This window comes from Pogona vitticeps, chromosome 1, assembly GCF_051106095.1.
Source record: "Pogona vitticeps strain Pit_001003342236 chromosome 1, PviZW2.1, whole genome shotgun sequence".
In the NCBI taxonomy this organism is placed as follows: domain Eukaryota; kingdom Metazoa; phylum Chordata; class Lepidosauria; order Squamata; family Agamidae; genus Pogona; species Pogona vitticeps.
The window spans coordinates 68352943-68373253 of NC_135783.1; the positions used below are offsets into that span (position 1 = coordinate 68352943).

General features: G+C 43.4%; 2 protein-coding genes across 10 annotated transcripts in view; both read left to right on the top strand.

Annotated features, from left to right (window-relative positions):
* AGPAT4 (1-acylglycerol-3-phosphate O-acyltransferase 4) overlaps positions 1-20311 on the top strand; it is a 98587-nt gene that overhangs the window by 37717 nt on the left and 40559 nt on the right. For all 9 annotated transcript variants that reach the window (XR_013540529.1, XR_012085283.2, XR_013540531.1 and 6 more), the window contains 2 exons: positions 5333-5502; positions 12321-12482. Coding sequence is in view for 6 of the 9 variants with exons in the window: in XM_078383209.1 (XP_078239335.1) it covers positions 5333-5502; positions 12321-12482 (332 nt within the window). In the remaining 3 variants the exon portion in view is untranslated. The remainder of the gene's footprint in view (positions 1-5332; positions 5503-12320; positions 12483-20311) is intronic.
* Positions 15415-18908, top strand: LOC144585907 (uncharacterized). The gene is made up of 2 exons (XM_078383206.1): positions 15415-18539; positions 18802-18908. Exon 1 carries the CDS (start codon positions 15784-15786, stop codon positions 18523-18525), a length of 2742 nt encoding a protein of 913 aa, XP_078239332.1. The 5' UTR covers positions 15415-15783; the 3' UTR covers positions 18526-18539; positions 18802-18908.

Below are 20311 nucleotides of genomic sequence, written 5' to 3' on the forward strand. Positions count from 1 at the left end.
GGGACAGCAGCCACGAAATTAAAAGACGCTTCTTGGGAGGAAAGCATTGACAAACCTAGACAGCAGCTTAAAAAACAGAGACATCACCTTGCCAACAAAAGTCTGCATAGTATAAGCTATGGTTTTTCCAGTAGCGATGTATGGAAGTGAGAGCTGGACCATAAAGAAAGCTGACCGCCGAAGAATTGATGCTTTTGAATTGTGGTGCTGAATGAGACTCTTGAGAGTCCCCTGGACTGCAAGAAGAACAAACCTATCCATTTTGACGGAAATCAACCCTGAGTGCTCACTGGAAGGACAGATCCTGAAGCTGAGACTCCAATACTTTGGCCATCTCATGAGAAGAGAAGACTTCCTGGAAAAGACCCTGATGTTGGGAAAGTGTGAAGGCAAGAGGAGAAGGGGATGACAGAGGACAAGATTGTTGGACAGTGTCATCAAAGCTACCAACATGAATTTGACCCAACTCCAGGAGGCAGTGGAAGACAGGAGGGCCTGGCATGCTCTAGTCCGTGAGGTCATGAAGAGTCAGACACGGCTTAACGACTAAACAACAGCAACAAAATAGCAATGATGCTGAATGGTTGAACTAAGATTCAGGATTCATAAACCATCAAGCCTGCCTCCTATAGAGGTGTGAACAGAGAAGCTATTTTTTTATCTGACTGGAAATGTCAGCTTTCTACTGTATATATCGTAGGTGGACAATGAGATAACATATGAATCCACATCAAGCATTTCCTTAAAAATGTAAATAACACTATGCTGTTTAGTGGATACTGGTTGATACTGATCAGAGCCAGGAGGCACTGTCATTAATTTTAGTTTATTTCTTGAACCAGTTAGGGAGCAGATAGATTAGTAACTATAGTAATACAGTACTGTACAGTACTCGAAATTTTGCCTTTCTTTCTTTCTTTCTTTCTTTCTTTCTTTCTTTCTTTCTTTCTTTCTTTCTTTCTTTCTTTCTTTCTTTCTTTCTTTCTTTCTTTCTTTCTTTCTTTCTTTCTTTCTTTCTTTCTTTCTTTCTTTCTTTCTTTCTTTCTAGAATAATTGTGCAAGTTGATGTAAATGTACTATTTCACTCTCTGGAATTTTACCCTTTCCCTATCCATACTTACCCCCTAATCCTAAATTCCCTTCCCTATAATCTTACCCCCATCGAAAAGAATAAAAAAGTTAGATTTCTTTTAGTTTATTATTTCTAGCCCCTTCAATTTCAGAAGAGTGCCGACAGTGGGCCTGATTGGGCTGAAGAAGAATTCAGAGGTGTGATTGGGACAAGCTGGACAGCTCCTCGGTTCTGCACATAAAATAACCAATCCAGTATTTAGTCAAGTGGACCTACGTATGTGCTACATATGTAGTGGGACACATCTCTTTGCTCTAAAGCATCTGTTTGTTCCATGTTGATAACAAATGTGTAATTATTGTAAAATAAAAAGATTCTGCTTTAAAATATGTACCATTTGCAAAGTTTAAGCTTTGATTCTAAAAGTAGATCCTTTAGACTTGCTGCCAAGGCCTGCTGATACTTCTTTTTTTTTTCTATCAAAATGTTAGCCATGTGTGTCAGTGGATCTCTTCCTTAATGGTCTTAGTATAGAAATGTGCACGGAAAAAAATAAACAGCTGAAATGTACCTAATAGTTGTGGTAAAATGAGGAGTTAAGATGATCAAGGTTGAATTTCTCTTACCCTGCTATTTAGTGATGCTCTCTAGATAAGAAATCTCCCCTTGAAGCAACCAAGTATAATTTTTGTTAGAGCCAGCTTTTAGGTCTTTAGGTGGTGCCATCCTGTTAGCACCCTCCTCTTATTAACATATTCGGGGGAGGAGGGCAGAGGATAGGATGACTGCTGCTCAGTAATCTAAAGCACTGGTTCTTAACCTTGGGTTACTCAGGGGTTTTGGACTGCAACTCCCAGAAGCCTTCACCACCAACTGTGCTGACTGGGGTTTCTGGGAGCTGCAGTTCAAAAGCATCTGAGTAACAAAGGTTAAGAACCACTGATCTAAAGAAATGCCCAGAGCAAGCATATGCAGCTGCCACTGATTTAATTACCATATAATCCTTCTTAGTTCTGTCTCGGGGGGGGGGGGGAGAGAATAAAAACATGGGAGGCTGCCATCACCAATAATGGACCCTTCTGATACTAGGTAATATAAGTTTCTAAATAGTAGACCCTGAATGAACAGAGTAAAATTGGAAACATGTACATGGAACTCTGAAAGTCATTTTTACAGTGAAGGCACAGGGTTCAGGGCACCCGGTCAGGTTATTCTTCCTATAAATGTAATGAGAAATTATGTTGTTTGCATTTTACAAATCCTGTTGCGCACCATGAAGTAGTCTTTCCATCTTGGTGGAAATGGACCTGTTTGCAGGGGACTTGGGCAAATCTATGAAAAAAAATTAAAAGAAATGTATTTGTATAAAAAGGATGTTGTCCAGAAACAGCCTTTGCTTTTATTGAGATTTAAGAAATAATGTGCTGTTTCCCCAGCCCCTGCAATTCCTTCTTTATGACATCACAATTAAGATATTTAACTATCCTAAAGGACATGTAGTTGGCTGAATAGCTCGGTGGTTTAGGTAACTAGTTACAGAATTAGTTGGGAGTTTAGTTCCCCATTGTGCCTCCTATGAGTAGAGCCCATCTGTGTGGCCTTAGGGAAGCTGCACAGTCCCAGCATATGCCCCCAGAAGAAAAGAATGGTACTAATTCTGAGTATTGTTTACCTGGAAAACCATGAAAAGGATCACCATGAGCCAGAATGAACATGATTATGAGCAATATGATTATTAAGTGAAACGTAGCTCAAGAAACACAACCACATGAACAATGTACTGTATTTTTCCATGTATAAGACCCCCACTTTTCTAACCCAAAATTTCTTTCTTCACAAGAAAGTGGAGAGGGAAAGCGGGAATTATCAAAGTGCTTTGATCCCTCTCCCTCCTTTCTTCCATGTATAAGACGACCCTAGAATTTTAATCTAAACATTTTAGACACAATTATTGTCTTATACACGGAAAAATACTGTATGGTACTTATGCTTTGGGGGCAAAACATGTATTATGCTATGTCCCAGAATTTATAATGGGAGGGCAGGAATACCACATTCTGTGAAAAATAGCAAGGGTTGGCTAAAAACCCCCAGCAATATTCTTTTGACAAACCAGCAAAGATAAATATTTGTTTCACAAGAAGTCTTGAAAGGTATAGAAGTTGTTTAGTGAATTGGACATGCATGCTCTTGCTTGTTGAACAGAAGGCCTCTTCATAGTGCTGCTCTCCTGGTGACTGCATTGAGACTCCTTAGCTGCTGTGCTTGTATGCATGTGTTTTAGCAGACTGTATTTATCGCACATCTTAGACTCCAGTGGATTTCCCTTTTCTGTAGAGGTCAATCCTCTCAAATTTAATCTTGTAAAAATAAAAGATTAAAGGAAGGAAAAAGCCATAAGGCCTTCATTTCTAGATCTTGGAAAAGTTACTTTTTGGGCTATTACATACAGGTTCCCTCGAAAGCATCATCAGTAGTCATGCTTCCTGGAATTATTGCAACCTTTGAATGCTGCCTCTAAGAGGTTTTGATTGGAAGGGGCCTTTCTGGGTTGGGGGGAATGTCAGTTAATCCAGCAGCTGTCAGTTTTTCCCTCCCTGCCTCAGATTTTGAAGAGAGTCATGCGCCTCTACTTAAGAATACTTTTCCCACTCTTTTTCAGTCAGTCAGTCTGGTCAGTTAGAGTTTGTATATGTAGCTGGTATGAAACTAGTCAATCAGTTAAGCTCTGTTTATGTAACCAGTCTTTTATTTTTCTACTATATGCTATTTTTGATCTATTCAGAACTGTGAGCAAATGAAGCCTTTTTATTCTTACCCTTATCAGTGTTTCTGAGTGAGTTACTGAGACAGTAAGTGCCAGTTGAGGAGGACAAACCAAAAAGTCTAATTTGGGGAGCCTACTTTGGGGAGACTTAAAGCTAATTCTGCTCTGTAGGTCCCTGAACTTTGTCTGCTTCATAGTTAGAGGGGTTTTAGCCCCATAATTTTCATGCTTTGCCAAGAATATGTTCTCTTGTTGGGAGAAAGGAAGTCTATAAATAAAACCAATAAATAAATAAGAATGCTGGCTGTGGAGATTCTGGCAGTTATCTCCCCAAACAGTAGCCCAGTTCTTCAACCAGCATTTTTTTCTTTTAGCTACTGTTCCTACATAAGGGCTCTCCTCCTTGTAAACATGCATTTGATACATAGTACAGTAGGACCCCTGTATCCCCAGGGGATTGGTTATATATACAAACACATGCAATTAGTGAAAAGCACAGATTACAGTATAACTAACAGTCTGTAGGATTCAGAACTCATCCCCGTACCTGTAATTTTTATCTCAACGGGGTCTCTGTAGGAAGCCCCAAGTTGAACTCTTCCCTCCTTCATCAAGGTGCTGAAGATGACCTGACCGTCTTTGTCTCACTCACTCTCAATCTTTCTTTCACACATACAATCTTGGTGGCTCTCTGGGTTTCCTCTTATTTGAAAACAATTAAGGATCCATTTTCTTACTTGCTCGGGAGCCTTGAGGGAAGGGCTAGCTGGAAGGTGGGAACTGGGAAATCTCTCCCTGGAGGCAGTTTGGCTTAAGGCTTGCACTCTTCCGCCTGCCTCACCAGCCAAATCAGCTCTGAGTTCTACCAGGTATCTTCCCTCTAGTGGCCAGTCTGTTTATTACATACTACATTTGTATTTGCTGGTACAATACAGTGGTGCCTCGCATAACGAGTGCACCGTTTAATGATGAATCTGCATACCGATGCAGATTTTGCGATTGCTAATGCGATCGCATACCGATGTTTCTTCGCATTGCAAGGGGGAACAGCTGTTCGGCGGTGGCCGGAACACCCAAAATGGCCGCCGGAACCACCCAAAATGGCCGCCGGAACACCCAGAATGGCCGCCGGAACATGGGGAAACATTGCAGAATGGTGAGTTTGGGGCCCATTGGGTTTTTTTGATCCGTATAGCGATGTTTCCCCATAGCGAAGGTTAATCTGGAACGGATTAACCTCACTATGCGGGGCACCACTGTATTTTCATTTAATATTTTAGTACATATTTTCAGCCAGCGGATAAGTGAATCTGCTGTTATTGATCCAGTTATTGATCCAGTGGATACAAGGGTCCTACTGTACATCTTTTTTGATAGAAATGTTTCAGCGTTTTCCCCATGCTCTGAAGAGGCAAAAATGAATGCTCTAACAATTGGTTATGTGGACACCCATGCACTCTGAATATTCATTGATTTGTTGTTGTTTGTTCCAGAATTGGTGATGTTGCTGGAATGGTGGTCAGGCACTACTTGTACCCTCTATACGGACCCACAGAATTACCACAAGTACGGGAAAGAGAATGCCATCGTAATCCTTAATCACAACTTTGAAATCGACTTTCTCTGTGGTTGGAACTTTTGTGAAAGATTTGGGGTTTTAGGGGTGAGTTTTGACTAGTATTTCAACCAATTTCCATTCACCATAACTTTATATAGCCAATTTCCTTTAACCTGGCCAGCTCCTGGCCAGGTCCTTCTTTTTTATTTTGCTTGGGAATTTGTTTTGTTTTTGGTTTTTTTGTTTTAATTACAGCTCTGAAAAACTTCCAGGCAGCATGGCCTGGAAAATTCTGAGTGTTGTAGTTCGATAGAAGTAACCTTTCCAAGCTGTTCCTATGGTAGCTTTTATGTGGTTTGACCCTCCTTACTCAGCCTGTAGTATTGCTTTTACTAAGCCTGTAGCATTTGAACTACTGGAAGGAGAGATGTATTGCAATAGTGCATGATGGTGTTTTTCAGGCTGGTACAACTCATGTTCTGTTAAATACAACCAGCAGTCATATATTGTGGCCTGCTAAATGCTTGATAATGCTTTATTTTAGACATCCTGTGCAAGCAGCAAAACAAATATATTTATGAGTTATTAATAGGATCCTGTTTTCTCACAGAATGAGGCAGCTCTTTGTTTCAATATTGAGATGGGAAGAGATAGGGGAAAGATCAAGCTTTTTGTTGGAGGACATAGTCCATAAGAAATGATCTACTTAAGAAACCTGTCAGTGATTTCTCAGATATAAGTATCATATGAGGGATGAGGTTGAGGACAGAGTTACTAGAGTGTTCAGTCTCCAATTCAGAATCTTTCAAGCTATTTACAGTTGATGAGTAGGAATTTCAGGGAAACATTATACAGTGGTGCCTCGCTTAACGACGAAAATCCGTTCCAGGAAAATCGCCGTTAAGCGAAAACATCGTAAAGCGAAATAAAAAACCCAATTGAAACCCGTTCAATGTGTTCCAGTGGGGAAAAACTCACTGTCCAGCGAAGATCCTCCATACGGTGGCCATTTTCGCTGCCTGTATATCAAGGAATCCGTTCCTAAACACATCAGGGAGCCATTTTAATTACCCGGTGGCCATTTTGAAACCGCCGATCAGCTGTTAGAAAATCATCGTTTTGCGAAGAATCGGTTCCTGAAGCAGGGAACCGATTATCGCAAAGCAAAATTCCCCCATTTAGACCATCGTTTTGCGATGGCAATTGCAAAAAGATTATCGTAAAGCGGATTCGTCGTAATGGGGAGTGTAAAGCGAGGCACCACTGTAATGTGTCACTGTCTGGTAAGAAGACACAAATGTGCTAGAAATCATTGAGATCGTCACAGTTTTGAGCAAAATCCAACATTGTGCAAGTGGACTTATTTTCTCCTGCTTCCTATAGCTCTCTGTGAGATCACATAAGCACCAAAGCAGATTTGGAGAATATGTACAGTATTTAGATTTAGAGAAGGGATTGCCTGTCTCCATTCCCAGAGCTGCCCAAGGTACTTCACTGCCTGAGGCAAAAGAGCAAATGACACACCTTCACTGCCAAAGTCAGCCATATAGTATTTTAGGCCAATCAAGTTATTTTGGTATCTGAGATAGAAAACCTCACAAGGGGCTCTCCCCTTCTGTCAGATATCAATAGGATACAAGGATTTTAAAAAGAGATTAAAATCTTTCCTCAAATGCTTGTTGTAAAAAAAACCAATCCTAGAGACCAAAAGGAATTCAGAACAGTATAGTTCTGGTTCCCATTAGAAGCTAAGCAGAGATGGGCCAGCCTAAATTCTCTCGAGTAGCATTTTTCGATCAAGATGCTGCAACTGGGAAAGCCCTGTCTCACAATCCACCAATCTAGCATCTTTGTGTATTGAGACATGTAACACGGCTCTCTTGAGGATCCCAGACTCCAGGTAGGTTTCTACAAAAGGAAATATTTTTCAAATGCTCAGGCCTCAAGCCTGGAGCTTTGTAGACCAAGCTTTATAGATTAAGACCAGAACTTTAAACTGAGTTCGGAGGCAAGCTGGGAGCCATTGCAGTTTGCTGAAGACAAATATTACATGATGTTTGCAGTGTTTATCAGACAACAGCAGATCATTGCATTTTGAATTAACTGTAGCCTCCAAGCATTTTTTGGAAGGGCAGAATCCTGTAGAGCACATTTTCAGTAGTATAATCTAATATGAAAGGGATCACAATCATGATAGCATCAGAATTAATATGAAAATACGTATCTATCACTTTTATCAAGATCTGCTGAATGTGGGCCATAAACATACACCTACTTTTAACTGCAGTTGAAAAGTGGGTGATACCCCATGGGAAGGCAATATTTAGTTCTCTTGAGAATGCAACAGCCTACAGGAGTTTTATTCCAAAGCTCTGAGTGGCATGCATGTAGAACTGCATGTCACTCGGAGTTTTGCATAAAAATGCACAGTTGCAGACAGTTGCAGACATTTGGAAGTACACAACAGTTCCTTTACTTAGCCCTCTCCCACAATAAAAAGAGTAAAAATGCAAACAGTTCAATTAATTGATACCAAATAATGAGGAGCAGATCTTTCATAAAGTTAGTGGCTCTGAATTGCAACTCTTCCAGGGTTTTCTAGGTATACCCAGAAATAATTTACTATTTCCTTCTTGAGGGACTGTGGGACTGTACAAGCAATATAGGGTGGCTCTTGCCCCCAGAGGCACACTGGGGAGTTAGACTCCCAACGTCTAGCTTTGAGGCCAAGTACTCAGTTCACTGATTTATTGAGCCCGCACAATAAGGTTAGTTAGCTGTCAGTATCCATTCCTGGGGAGATTCCATTTCTTTCCCACTTGCTGTCAGGATTTCATTTAAACTCGGAAGGAATATGGTGGTCTGAGGGGGTTGCTGAATGAAGTAACGATCCCTGCTAATCAAAACATCCCAGAGGTTCAACCCTGCAACTCTGGTTCTAGTCTGAAGAAATAGCTTTTCCAGTCTCTGTTTCTTGTACAGCCACTGACATGAGCTTCGAAAAAAAATTAAACATTGAGAGCTTATGTCTATGCTTCTCACTCATAGTTTTACTGTTCATCAGGTGGCATTACAATTTCCGTTCGTACTGCCCTAGGTGTATATATGCATAGAAGCAGCAGGGTAATAATTTGATGTGAAGAGACTCAAAAGCTTGCTTGAATTCTGTGAAAAACAATTAAACTGAGGCAGCTTCACTTTCTAGGAGTACTTTGGTTATGACTTGCTTGAGAATATGTATGTTCTGCAACTTCTGTATCTGTGTATAGCTTAATTTATTTCCGTTTGTTTTCTTTTTTTTCCATAAAAGAGGAAAGTGTGCAGTTCTTGCTTGTCCTCTAAGATAAGCAATAGAAAGGGCAACATTCTTTTAAAAGTGTGCTTAACAATGTAACATTTATTATGGTCCTTATTTGGAATCTATAATGTGTGGGATGTGCTTGTTACTTTTATATATTAAGAAAACTGATCTCAGAAGCCCCTGTATTTGGCTGACCATGAATGATCTAATATGTTGAATCAAACCCTTGTTTCTGGTGCAGTAGAACATCCTGCGAGTTCTTTATGGGAATATGTAAGGTTAAATTGTGTTAGAAAGGCTGAATAATTGAAAAATGTTGTAAAGTGGCTACATTCATTCAGTATAAGAAGCATTTGTTTTCACTTTATGCTGATGCAATGTTTCACACCATTGGTAGTATCTGTTTCCTTTTGACAGTTCAGTAATGCATCTTAAATAACAATGTGGATGTTGACAAACCAGAATGGAAAAGAAAGAAAAACAAAGAACATTTTAAATCAGAATGCCAGCATTACAGTTAAGACTCTTTTATTTTGGTACAGAATAAAGGAGAACATTTAAAATCAGCATGATGCAAACTGCACTGTGTTGATAATGTTCGATCTGCTTGGAAAATCAGGTCCATGAAGTCTGCAGAAAGAATTGCCCCATGTTTCCCATCGGTTTAGGTATTACATTAATATGGATGAATTCCTATATTTTATATAGCATCCGCCAATTATAACAAAAATATTGTCCAAGTCAGTCATTACCTACCTGGTTGTTGTTTACAACTTGGGAATGATGATTAGCCTCCACCCCCTCAATTAGTGCTGTTTTCACATGGAGGACAGTATGTCTGAGAAGCACAAATTTTGCTCATGCATATGAGGAAGAACCCTGATTTTCCAGGGTAGATGATCACTAAACAGGGCCTGTGCTAGGGTCATCTAATCAGAGTTCTAACCATTTCACTTGGAGACAGTTAAGATTATATTTACCTCTTCTCTTTAATCAGTGGTATTTAAATGAGGCTGGATCATGATTGTTTTGACTAAGTAAGGTCAAGAATAACTAGAAAGAATCTCACAGAGTGTGAGTCCCACTAACCCCCACTCCTGGTGGATGTGGATCCCCCAGTAAAACAAACCCATATAGGTTCTAGCCTGGTTTGGAACTCAAGGCAGCTTTTCTTAAAGGAACAGAGTCAGTCCCTATAGGCCCTTCCCTGGTGTTCCCGGGGAGTTGAGTTTCTCGATGAAAGGCAGTATGATTCCTATCAAAGGACAGCTTACCCTGTTTACTTTTTTAAAACAGTAAAGTATGAGAGTTGTTTCTTTTAATGATGGCAACTACAGTAACTATTTCAGGGTCTTAGAGGTACAGTTGTAATGATAACTATAAAAAGTAATGTTTCAAGTTCTGTAGAAAAAGGGGTGGTTAAAGACATTTTATTCCTTTTATTGTAGAGGAGAAGATGTTGCTTGTCTGTCACTTGTGTAAAAGCAGGGAAACTTTTCCTCTGAAAAAAACCCCCAAAATAGCAGGTTAATGTTATAGCATGATCCACAAAATCAATATCAGTAAATATATCTATAGAAAGTCTAAGTATGTGGTGATCTCTGATACAGACAGAAATGTGAAATGTAGAGTCAGTTCAGCTCATACATTTTGATCTTTTAGTTCAGGGTTCTCCAGCCTTTTCACCTGGAGGGCCACATAACGTATTTTTTATATTTTTGAGGGTGTGCATACACACATGCCCGCACTCCCGCCTGTACACACTCCCACCCACACGCACTCCTACCCACCTGCCCGCACACAAACTCCTGCCCGCCTGCATGCCCACACGGGCCAGATAAAAAGGCCAGGTGGGCCAGATGTGGCCCGCGAGCCGTACTTTGGAGACCCCTGTTTTAGTTGAGCAGGTAAACAGATGATATTATGTCAGAGGATATAATTGGCTCCTTGACCCCATTTGAAATGTTAATGGCAGTTGTATACTGGCAATTGCAAACTCCTGTGCAGCAGTATAAGATAATGTGCCTAGTGCTATCAGTAATACAGTAAGAATATGTTATTAATGTTTTATTTTGCTATATATTTACATGGGAATATTTCTATTAAATTTTCAGTTAGGTTATATGCAGTTAAGAATGAATGAATCAGTCCAAAAATTCAGTTTGCATCTGAATCATGCTCTGGGTCTTCTTTTTTTATATATAAAAAAATAAATACTTGATTTTAATCACTTTCAAAGTAGAGGTATCTGCTTTGAAAGTGATAAAAAGGCAGTACTATGCAGTGTATATTATGTCATCCATCCAAAATTTTCAGGTCCTTCCTTCACACAGTTTACAGTCTTGCCACATTTCTTATATTTTTCATTTCAGCCACGCTTTTGTATTTTAAGAAATTATGAAAGCTCAGCTGCAGTGTTTCCCCCACCTCCAATCCATCCTCTTCTATCTTGCCAGGTTTCTCCCCCTAAACCTTCAGAGAACATTTGACCAAGATGACCTCTTTTTCCTGTGTGTAAGCAACACATACAATTTTTATAAGTGAAGACAAGGTTGTGAAACTGAAAACACTTTCACAGCTTCACCACAGTGTTCTCAAAGATGGCATTATTCAGTCATCAAAATTTTAGAGTGCTCTGAGAAGTTCTCTGGCCCACCCCACAAATTAAAATACATCATTGTGTTCTCTCTTCAGTTGGAATCAAAACAACGAAGAGAAAGAAATCCTAAGCAATATTAAAGTGTTGGTTCATTCACTATCTAAAACAGTGGTTCTTAACATGGGGGATAATGCCCCCCAGGGGGCGATTTCATTTTTCAGGGGGGCGGTAGAACGAAAAGGGGTGGCGTGGGGGCGGTAGAGCAGAAGGGGGGCGGTAGGGGGGCACTGGAGCAAGCCAAACCTGTGAAGATGGCTGTAGCCTTTTTACAATGTGCATGAATATATATTTTCCTCCAATCTTAATTTAGTTTCAGAGTTTTCATCTTGAAATTTTTAGTTCCTGCATTGCGGGTTTTTTTATGCCCTTTTTATATTTCTTTTTGCATCTTAAAATTCGCTTGCAACTAAATCATTAAATGTTACTTTTTGGGGGCTTTTCATTTTCTTGGAATTGAATTTTGTTTTCAGGGGTCATTGGATTTAAGTGTCTTAAATAAATAAATAAATAAATAAATAAATAAATAAATAAATAAATAAATAAATAAATAAATAAATAAATAAATAAATAAATAAATAAATAAATAGGATATCATCACCGCGGAGAGGGGGGCGATGATAACTTCCTCAATGGCTTAAGGGGGCGTTTCTTTCAAAAAGGTTAAAAACCACTGATCTAAAAGAAGAGAGGTTGGTTGTTGAGAACTAGCATCTCCTTCACCTGGCTTCCTTCTGTGCCAAATGAAAATCAAACACAAATTTTCTTCCATTCATTGAGCATTGAATTCCTACTCAAGGATTGCCTTTCCAAAGTGGCCTCGTTTGCAGCTAGAAGCAGGAATAAAGTGATTAGATGTACAGATACCCTGCCTTTTAAATTAGCCTTTCCTTGTCATACCCCTAGCAATATTTCCTTTTCTGCTTAATGCATCGAGCCTTACTACATGTTTCTTCTGTTTTACAGAGTTCCAAAGTACTTGCAAAGAAGGAGCTTTCATATATGCCTATCATTGGCTGGATGTGGTATTTCCTTGAGATGGTCTTCTGCAAGCGCAAATGGGAGGAAGACCGGAAGACTGTCATGCGAAGCTTGCTTAATCTCCGAGACTATCCTGAAAATTTCTGGGTAAACACCAGCAGTTTTATGGAGCTGTAATGGTTGTTGCCCTTTGAGAGTTGCAGAAGTCATAAAAATAAACAACTTTCTGAATTTGGAACATGGTGTTTTCTGTAAATGTCAAAAGTCAACAAGAAAAGCTAGGTTCTTCAACGTGGTTCTCCATGAATCCACACTAATGGGTTAAGTCAGCACTTGTGCTGGCCTCTCGGAATCTTCTAGAGCTGCAAGAGAAAAGTAACAATGTTCAGGTTGCCCTGCACTGAGCATGCTCAGCCCGCCAACGGCTCAGTTCCTTTTTTCCGCTTGTGAAAGTTGGAACCTCTCGGACTGAGCTCCTGTTTTTTTGGCTATATTTCGTGTTTTACACTGACCGGACTGAAAATCGTTGACCTGCCTGTTGTTGCCCTGACTCTGGACTGGTTTTTGACTTCGTTTTTGTCTCTGGCGGTTTTCCTCAGACCTTTTTTGGCCTAATTGGCCTTTCAGGCCACCCTCTGAGGCGCCACGCGCCATTTGGTCATACCGATCAACGGTAATTGGCCTCCTGTGGTGCGCCACGCGCCTACCGGATTTCTTCAATTTTCCGTATCCGGTGTCTTGGCCTACCTCCCTTTACCTGGGACTCCTAGTCTACCTGCCTTCACCACGTCCGTCGAAAGCTCCATAGCCTTCGAGACTCCTGGTCTACCGGCCTTCACCAAGCCCAGTAAACGCTCCGTTACTCGGGACTCCTGGTCTACTTCCATCTACCGGTTAGTCTATGCCTCCAAAGGACAAACCATCCCCGAGGAGAGGACCCTTTCGCCTCTGTACCGCCTGTTCCCGGAAACTTCCTTTCCAGGACGGACATTCTCTCTGCCTGTACTGCCTTGGAGAATCCCACTCCGTGTCCAACTGTCGGCACTGCAAAAGATTCACTAAGGTGACGCTGAAGGCTCGGCAGCAACGTCTCAGATATTCCCTTTGGAAGCAAACGTTGTCCGCCTCTCAACCATCTGAAATGGAGGTAGCCCAATCCTCCTCCTCAGTACGGTCGGAGATTAGGGTAGTCCAATCCACCTCATCGAATACTGTCCTGGACGTCCCTAAAAAGGCGAAAACCAAGTCCAAGGCGAAAACCTCGTCCAAGAAGGTACTTACCTCAGCGTCGACTGGCTCCATCTCTCCACCGAAGCCGGAGCACCTGGAAAAGAAGAAGCAAAAGTTGAAGGGAGCATCGACATCGAAGGAGGTTACTCTGGTAGTGCCTCCCATCTCCTCCTCACTCCCTTCTCCGTTCCTGGAGGACTCTTCGAGAGACCGAGAGTCCGCGTCGGAGCCCGGAGCCTCTCTTCCTCCACGACAAGAACCATTGGTCGTCGTCGAGAGGTCTCCCACGGCAAGCCAGATTGACAAAATCATCTCTGGCTTGACCGATGCGCCTCGGAGCCCAATTCTACCTGGGCAGGCGTCTCGATCCCGGTCGTCTACACCGGGATCGCCGGCTACTAAGTCTCCGACACCCTCTCCGAGGAGACCGGGGGATCCGAGTGTACCGGCCCCTCCTCGACGCCCAACGCTCGAGACCGAGGAGGACACCATCCCTAAGAAGCCTAAGCGCCATCGCAAGCGAAAGCGTACTACGGATGGTGATAGACGACGGAAGCATCGACGTCGAGAGTACTCTTCATCGGACTCCGACGACAGCCATGAGAGACGGAGGTCTCGCCGCCGTCATCGACATAAAAGGGACTATACGTCTGATTCCTCTTCCACGTCGAGGGATAGACGGCATCGACGAAAGAGGACCTACTCTTCCTCTTCGTCTACTTCCACCACGCCGCCTCCAAAAAAGGGTCGACGTCGAAAGCGCCTTCTCCCAGATAACGAGGACCGCACTACTCCGGCGGAGGGTCGGTCTACCAAGCATAGTGTCCCGACACCGACACCTGCTGACAAGCCCGCGGCACCTTTACCAAGCCCGAGTAGACCGTTACCCACTAAACCTCCCAAGCCTACAGAGGGCATACCACAGCCTGTCGCCCCTCGGCTTTTGGAGGAGGAGGATGAACCTGACTCGGTTTCCTCTTCTGAACACGAGGACGAAGGTACATCAGACGCCTCCTTGGAGACACCGGTGCCTGCTGAGCCATTGGGGTCTGATGCGGCAGATATCCATCCGTCATCCCCATCGGAGGATTTTTCATCGTATCCTCAGATGGTCGCGAGAATGGCTGCTACCCTGAGGATGGAGGTGGAGAAATCTCCTTCTCGTGAGGATGACCTAATCTTTGGGGACATTCACAAGGACAGGTCTCGTCCAGTTAGCCTGTCTTATGTGCCAGAACTCATGGATCTCATCACTGGTTATTGGGACCATCCAGCTGATTCTCCCACTTTTTCCAGGAGGACTGAGAACATGTATCGGGTCCATGGCCCAAAAACAGAGTGCCTTCTGAAACACCCAGCCCCTAATTCTCTTGTGGTGGAGTCTAGTGCGGGACGTTTGCCCACCAAAGGTCACCCGACCCCAACTAACAAAGAAGGAAGAGACCTTGAGGTGCTTGGAAGGAGGCTATACTCAATGACCACCTTTGCCCTCAGAGCCCTCAACTACTTGGTGGCCATGGGGGCCTATCAAAAACAACTTTGGGCGAGAGTACTCCCAGCGCTCCAGGTGGCACCAGAAGACATCAGGCAAGTATGCCTCGATGCTTATGCTGAGGCACAGACTGTCTCTAAGCATCAACGTCTGGCTTCACGGCATGTGGCAGATGCCAATGCTAGAAATCTGGCATCTATCATTACTTTGCGACGGCACGCCTGGTTACGGTCTGCCAACATCTTGGATGACATCAAAGTCAGGATTAAGAACTTAGCCTTTGATGCCACTGGTCTTTTCAGCGAAACAACAGATGAAAACTTGAAGTCCCTCCACGAGAGTAAGAAAACGGCAAAATCTTATGCCATACAGCAACAGCCAAGGCCTTCAAAACCTCACTGGCGCCCCAGGCCTCAACAGCAGTCGTACCAGCAAGGCACAACCTCCACTTATCGCCAGTTCAGGCCACAACCCCCTGCAAGATCTTCTCAGGCTTCTTCCTCCGCCTCTAGCTTCAAGACACACAGCAAACGCCAGTCATTCAAGCCTTCTGGCCGGAAGTTCAAACAATACCTTTGACTTCCCAGTCAGCATCCGAATCCACCACCCTCTGACTCGCCTCTCTCCTTTCCTTCAGAACTGGTACAAGATCACTCGAGACACCTGGGTCTTGAACATTATCAGCTCCGGCTACCGCCTGGAGTTTATAGAATTGCCTCCTCTAGGATGGGTCAGGCATACATCCTTCGATCCCGTCCTAGAGGAAGAGATTCTCACTCTATTACAGAAGCGAGCCATCCAGAAGGTACCTTACAGGGACATCCTGAACGGGTTCTACTCCCGATACTTTGCTGTTCCAAAGAAGGACGGGGGTCTTCGACCCATACTGGATTTGAGAGATCTCAACACCTACCTCAATCCTCGGAAGTTCCGGATGGTTACCCTGGAAGGGATCGTCCATCTGCTCAAGAAAGGAGATTGGTTTGTAGTGGTGGATCTGAAGGATGCTTACTTTCATGTAACAATCCACGAGGCTTACAGAAAGTACCTTCGACTGATCTTCCAGGACACCATATACCAATTTGTAGCCCTGCCATTCGGCCTCTCCACCGCCCCACGGACCTTTACCAAGTGTATGGCCCCAGTGGCAGCTTATCTACGTCTCCAGGGGATCCAAATTTACCCATACATCGACGATTGGCTGATAGTGTCAAAGTCCGAACACCAAGCCTACCAGGACACTCATCAAGTTCTGCAGACCCTACAGGCCTTAGGCCTATCCATCAACTACGAGAAGTCTCATTTACGACCCTCTCAAGTGATGGACTACATAGGGGCCAGGCTGGATGCCGTGCAAGCCCGTCTGTTCACACTTCCAGAACGTGTCTACAAAATAAGAAAAGCAGTTCTGAGGTTCAAGCCAAGGGGGACAGTATCGGCAAAGCTAGCACAACACCTGCTAGGCCTCATGGCCTCAACAACGGCCACCTTGCCCCATGCGAGACTCAAAATGCGCTCCCTACAATCTTGGCTGATGGCCCTGTTCAACCCTGTGACAGACAGTCATCACAAGCGCCTCAGGGTCACTCCAGAACTTGCAAGGCAATTACAGTGGTGGCTCTTTCCTCCACATCTGCTAATCGGAAGGCCCTTTCGTCCTCTACAACTCACCATACAGGTGACAACGGACGCCAGCCCGATGGGATGGGGAGCCCACTGTCTACATCACCAGATACATGCTCTGTGGTCCCCGCGGGAAGCATCCCTGCATATCAACCATCTAGAGATGCTGGCGGTGATAAAGGCCTTCAGGGCGTTTCTTCCTCTTCTCAGGGGCACAGCTGTACAGGTAGTAACAGACAATACCACCACGATGTACTACCTGAACAAGCAAGGGGGCACGAGGTCCAAGTCTCTGCTGTTTCTCACAGTACATTTCTGGGAATGGTGCTACCTGAGGCACATTTTTCCAGTGGCTATCCATGTGGCCACATCAGACAACCAGTTGGCGGACGAACTCAGTCGTCGCCCGTTCCAATCCCACGAGTGGCAACTGGACCAGAAGGTATTCACCACCCTTTGCCATCGATGGGGACATCCACTGGTGGACATGTTTGCCACGCAATACAACACGAAGTGTCCACTCTATGCGTCCCGCGCGGGCAGGGGACAAGGCTCCATAGGGGACGCGTTCATGGTACCATGGAGGGGAGGCCTCATCTACCTGTTTCCTCCTCTGCCACTCCTTCAGAGGGTCATAGTCAGACTACTACAGACGAGGGCAGAAGCCATACTAATTGCCCCTTGGTGGCCACGTCGACCGTGGTTCTCCACTCTGTCTCAAGCGTCAGTGGACAGGGTGACTCTTCCATTGCAGCCCAACTTACTCACTCAGAGCGGAGGGAATGTTCTCCATCCAGACCTCGATGCACTCCACTTGACTGCGTGGAGGATTTCCCATCATTGACGGAGGTCATCAATAAGGCACGGAAGCCTGCCACTAAGTTGCTTTACAGCTACAAGTGGAGAAATTTTCTCAGGTTTGCTGAGGAACGTCGGCTGCATTCCTCACCTGTGGCCTTATCTACTCTGCTGTTATACCTCAGGCATCTTTTCGATTTGGGCCTGTCTAAGTCAATGCTGAAGGTTTACACTGCAGCTATTGTGGCCTTTCAACCTCCGGGTTCAGAGTCATCCAGATGGTTCTCTCACCCAACCCTTAAAGCCTTTTTCAAGGGACTTGACAACATGCGGCCTCCAGCTAAAAGACCGATACCTCAGTGGTCGCTACAGACTGTCTTGCATTGTCTTACGCGGCATCCTTTCGAGCCCATGGCCTCCTGTGACTTGAAATTCTTGTCCTTCAAGACACTGTTTTTGGTGGCCATTACTTCGGCTAGGAGAGCTAGTGAGTTAGCTGCCCTACGTGCCGATCCTCCTTATTTGCAATTTTTTAAGGATAAGGTTGTCCTTCATCCTGATGTGACATTTCTGCCTAAGGTTGTGTCTACCTTCCACGTTAACCAACCGTTGATCTTACCAACCCTTTTTCCTGATGCAGTTACAGAAGTCGAACGCATGCTCCATGCTTTAGATGTTCGTAGAGCACTGGCCTATTATGTTACCAGGACTAAAGATTTCAGGAAGGCCCATAGACTGTTTCTTTGTTTTTATGGGCCTCGCAAGGGCTCTCCTGCTTCCTCCTCTTCCCTCTCCAGGTGGCTAGTCTCTACCATTTCTTTGGCATATGAACTGCTGCAGAAACCTGTGCCGGAAGGTCTCAAAGCCCATTCCACTAGGGCCATGGCTACATCTACGGCCTTGCTAAGGGGAGTCGACATCCAGGAGATTTGTCGGTCTGCTACTTGGTCCAATGCTTCTACCTTTGTTACCCACTACAAGCTGGACCTTCGGGCTAAAGCAGAGACCAAATTTGGAAGGGCTGTTTTGACTTCACTGCTTCAGTGACGGCCCACCATCCTGTAAGTGTGCTTGCTAGTCACCCATTAGTGTGGATTCATGGAGAACCACGTTGAAGAAGGACAGGTTACTTACCTGTAAACATGGTTCTTCAAGTGGATTCTCCATGAATACACACGTCCCGCCCGGCCTCCCCACTTGTCCGTCACTGAGGAGTGTTCTGGTTTCCAACTCTTCACATGGCGGACATGGGGAACTGAGCCGTTGGCGGGCTGAGCATGCTCAGTGCAGGGCAACCTGAACATTGTTACTTTTCTCTTGCAGCTCTAGAAGATTCCGAGAGGCCAGCACAAGTGCTGACTTAACCCATTAGTGTGTATTCATGGAGAATCCACTTGAAGAACCATGTTTACAGGTAAGTAACCTGTCCTTAATGGTTTCTCTCTTATTTTGCTAATTAGGGCCTGAACAAATAGGGTTACCAAGTAAATAAATTATATATTTGTTATGTCACAGTAAAGGTGGAGGAATCGCTTCATAATATTTGGAAATCACAGAGATTGCACAACAGCTCAAACATTTACATAAATTTCCATTAAAAAATAGTAGTCGATACTGATTTCTGCCTCCATTTTGGTTATGTGTTGCCTTCATTGCTCCATTGCTCACTGTTACGTCCCATAATTTAGAACTCTTTCTGGCCTCTGCAGGATATGCAGTGCAATCATATATATGTCTATTCCCAAATATGTCCTTTGCTTTGGCTTATTACCAGACAATGTATATAAGATTGTGCTCATATGTGTCTGCCTTTAGATTCTAGCTTTGAAAACGTTGATCTAGTTTGTGGCACTGTGTGGGTTGGATGCTGATTTTTCATGAAATCTCTAATTCACCTACTTTTCATATCAGCTGCTTTAACAGAACCTGTGCTTTTTGGCCAGATAACACTGGCATTTTTGAGAATTCTGTGGCATGTTACTGGGGAATGGGTACTGAGCTAAAGCCTTGAGCCCCCCCCCCAAGTTTTGTTTTCTTTGGTCTTTTCTATCGCTTCTTCCAGCTGGATTGGCAAATTGCTGTTTTGCAATTGATAGTTACTTCTCCAAATGCACCTCTTTAAAAAAAATCTTAAAAAATTAGGCTTGCAGTAGTAAGTAATGCATTATGTCTGAACAGTGCTGTTTTCCAGTTGTTTGTATTAAAAAGTGGCCTGGGATATGTCAAAAGCAGCTGAGTTGAAAGGCAACTCATCCCATAACAAATAACAGCTTTGGATGATTTTCTTCCAAATCACAATCAAGGAAGAAAGAGTTTTAGCATTTTAACCTGTAAATTGACCAAAATAGTGCTTGCACTAATGGGGAGGCATAATGAATGAATGAATCAATCAACCAATCAATCAAGCCAAAGCCTATAAGTCATCAGAAAACCTTTACACTTCAATGCAAATATGCATTTAACTTGTCACATCTTGCTTAGTCCTTAATGCATCTGCAATCAATGGAACTTCCTGTCCTATAACTGCATGGAAGGCTATGCACTGTTCAGAGGGAGAAGGAAGAATTAAACCTTCTCTCCCTGTGAATGGTGGTCTTGATCCACATCGGAGACCTTATTTTGTAATAAATATGAAATGAGGATGAGAGATTGATAAGCAATTTAATTTAATTTGATGTAAAATTCAGCATGAAAACTGCTAAAATCTGAAGGCAGTATTGAAACACTGAAAGCACTGCAAAAGATAGGATAGATAAATTGTGCTCATCATGAACATGTTTTCTCTGTACAAGAAAGAAAGATGGTAACTAGAGTAGCTGGGTGGAAAATGAAT

Bases quoted from the DNA above. Each gene is read 5' to 3' on its own strand.
- LOC144585907 (XM_078383206.1), top strand. From the start codon at position 15,784: ATGGGTCAGGCATACATCCTTCGATCCCGTCCTAGAGGAAGAGATTCT.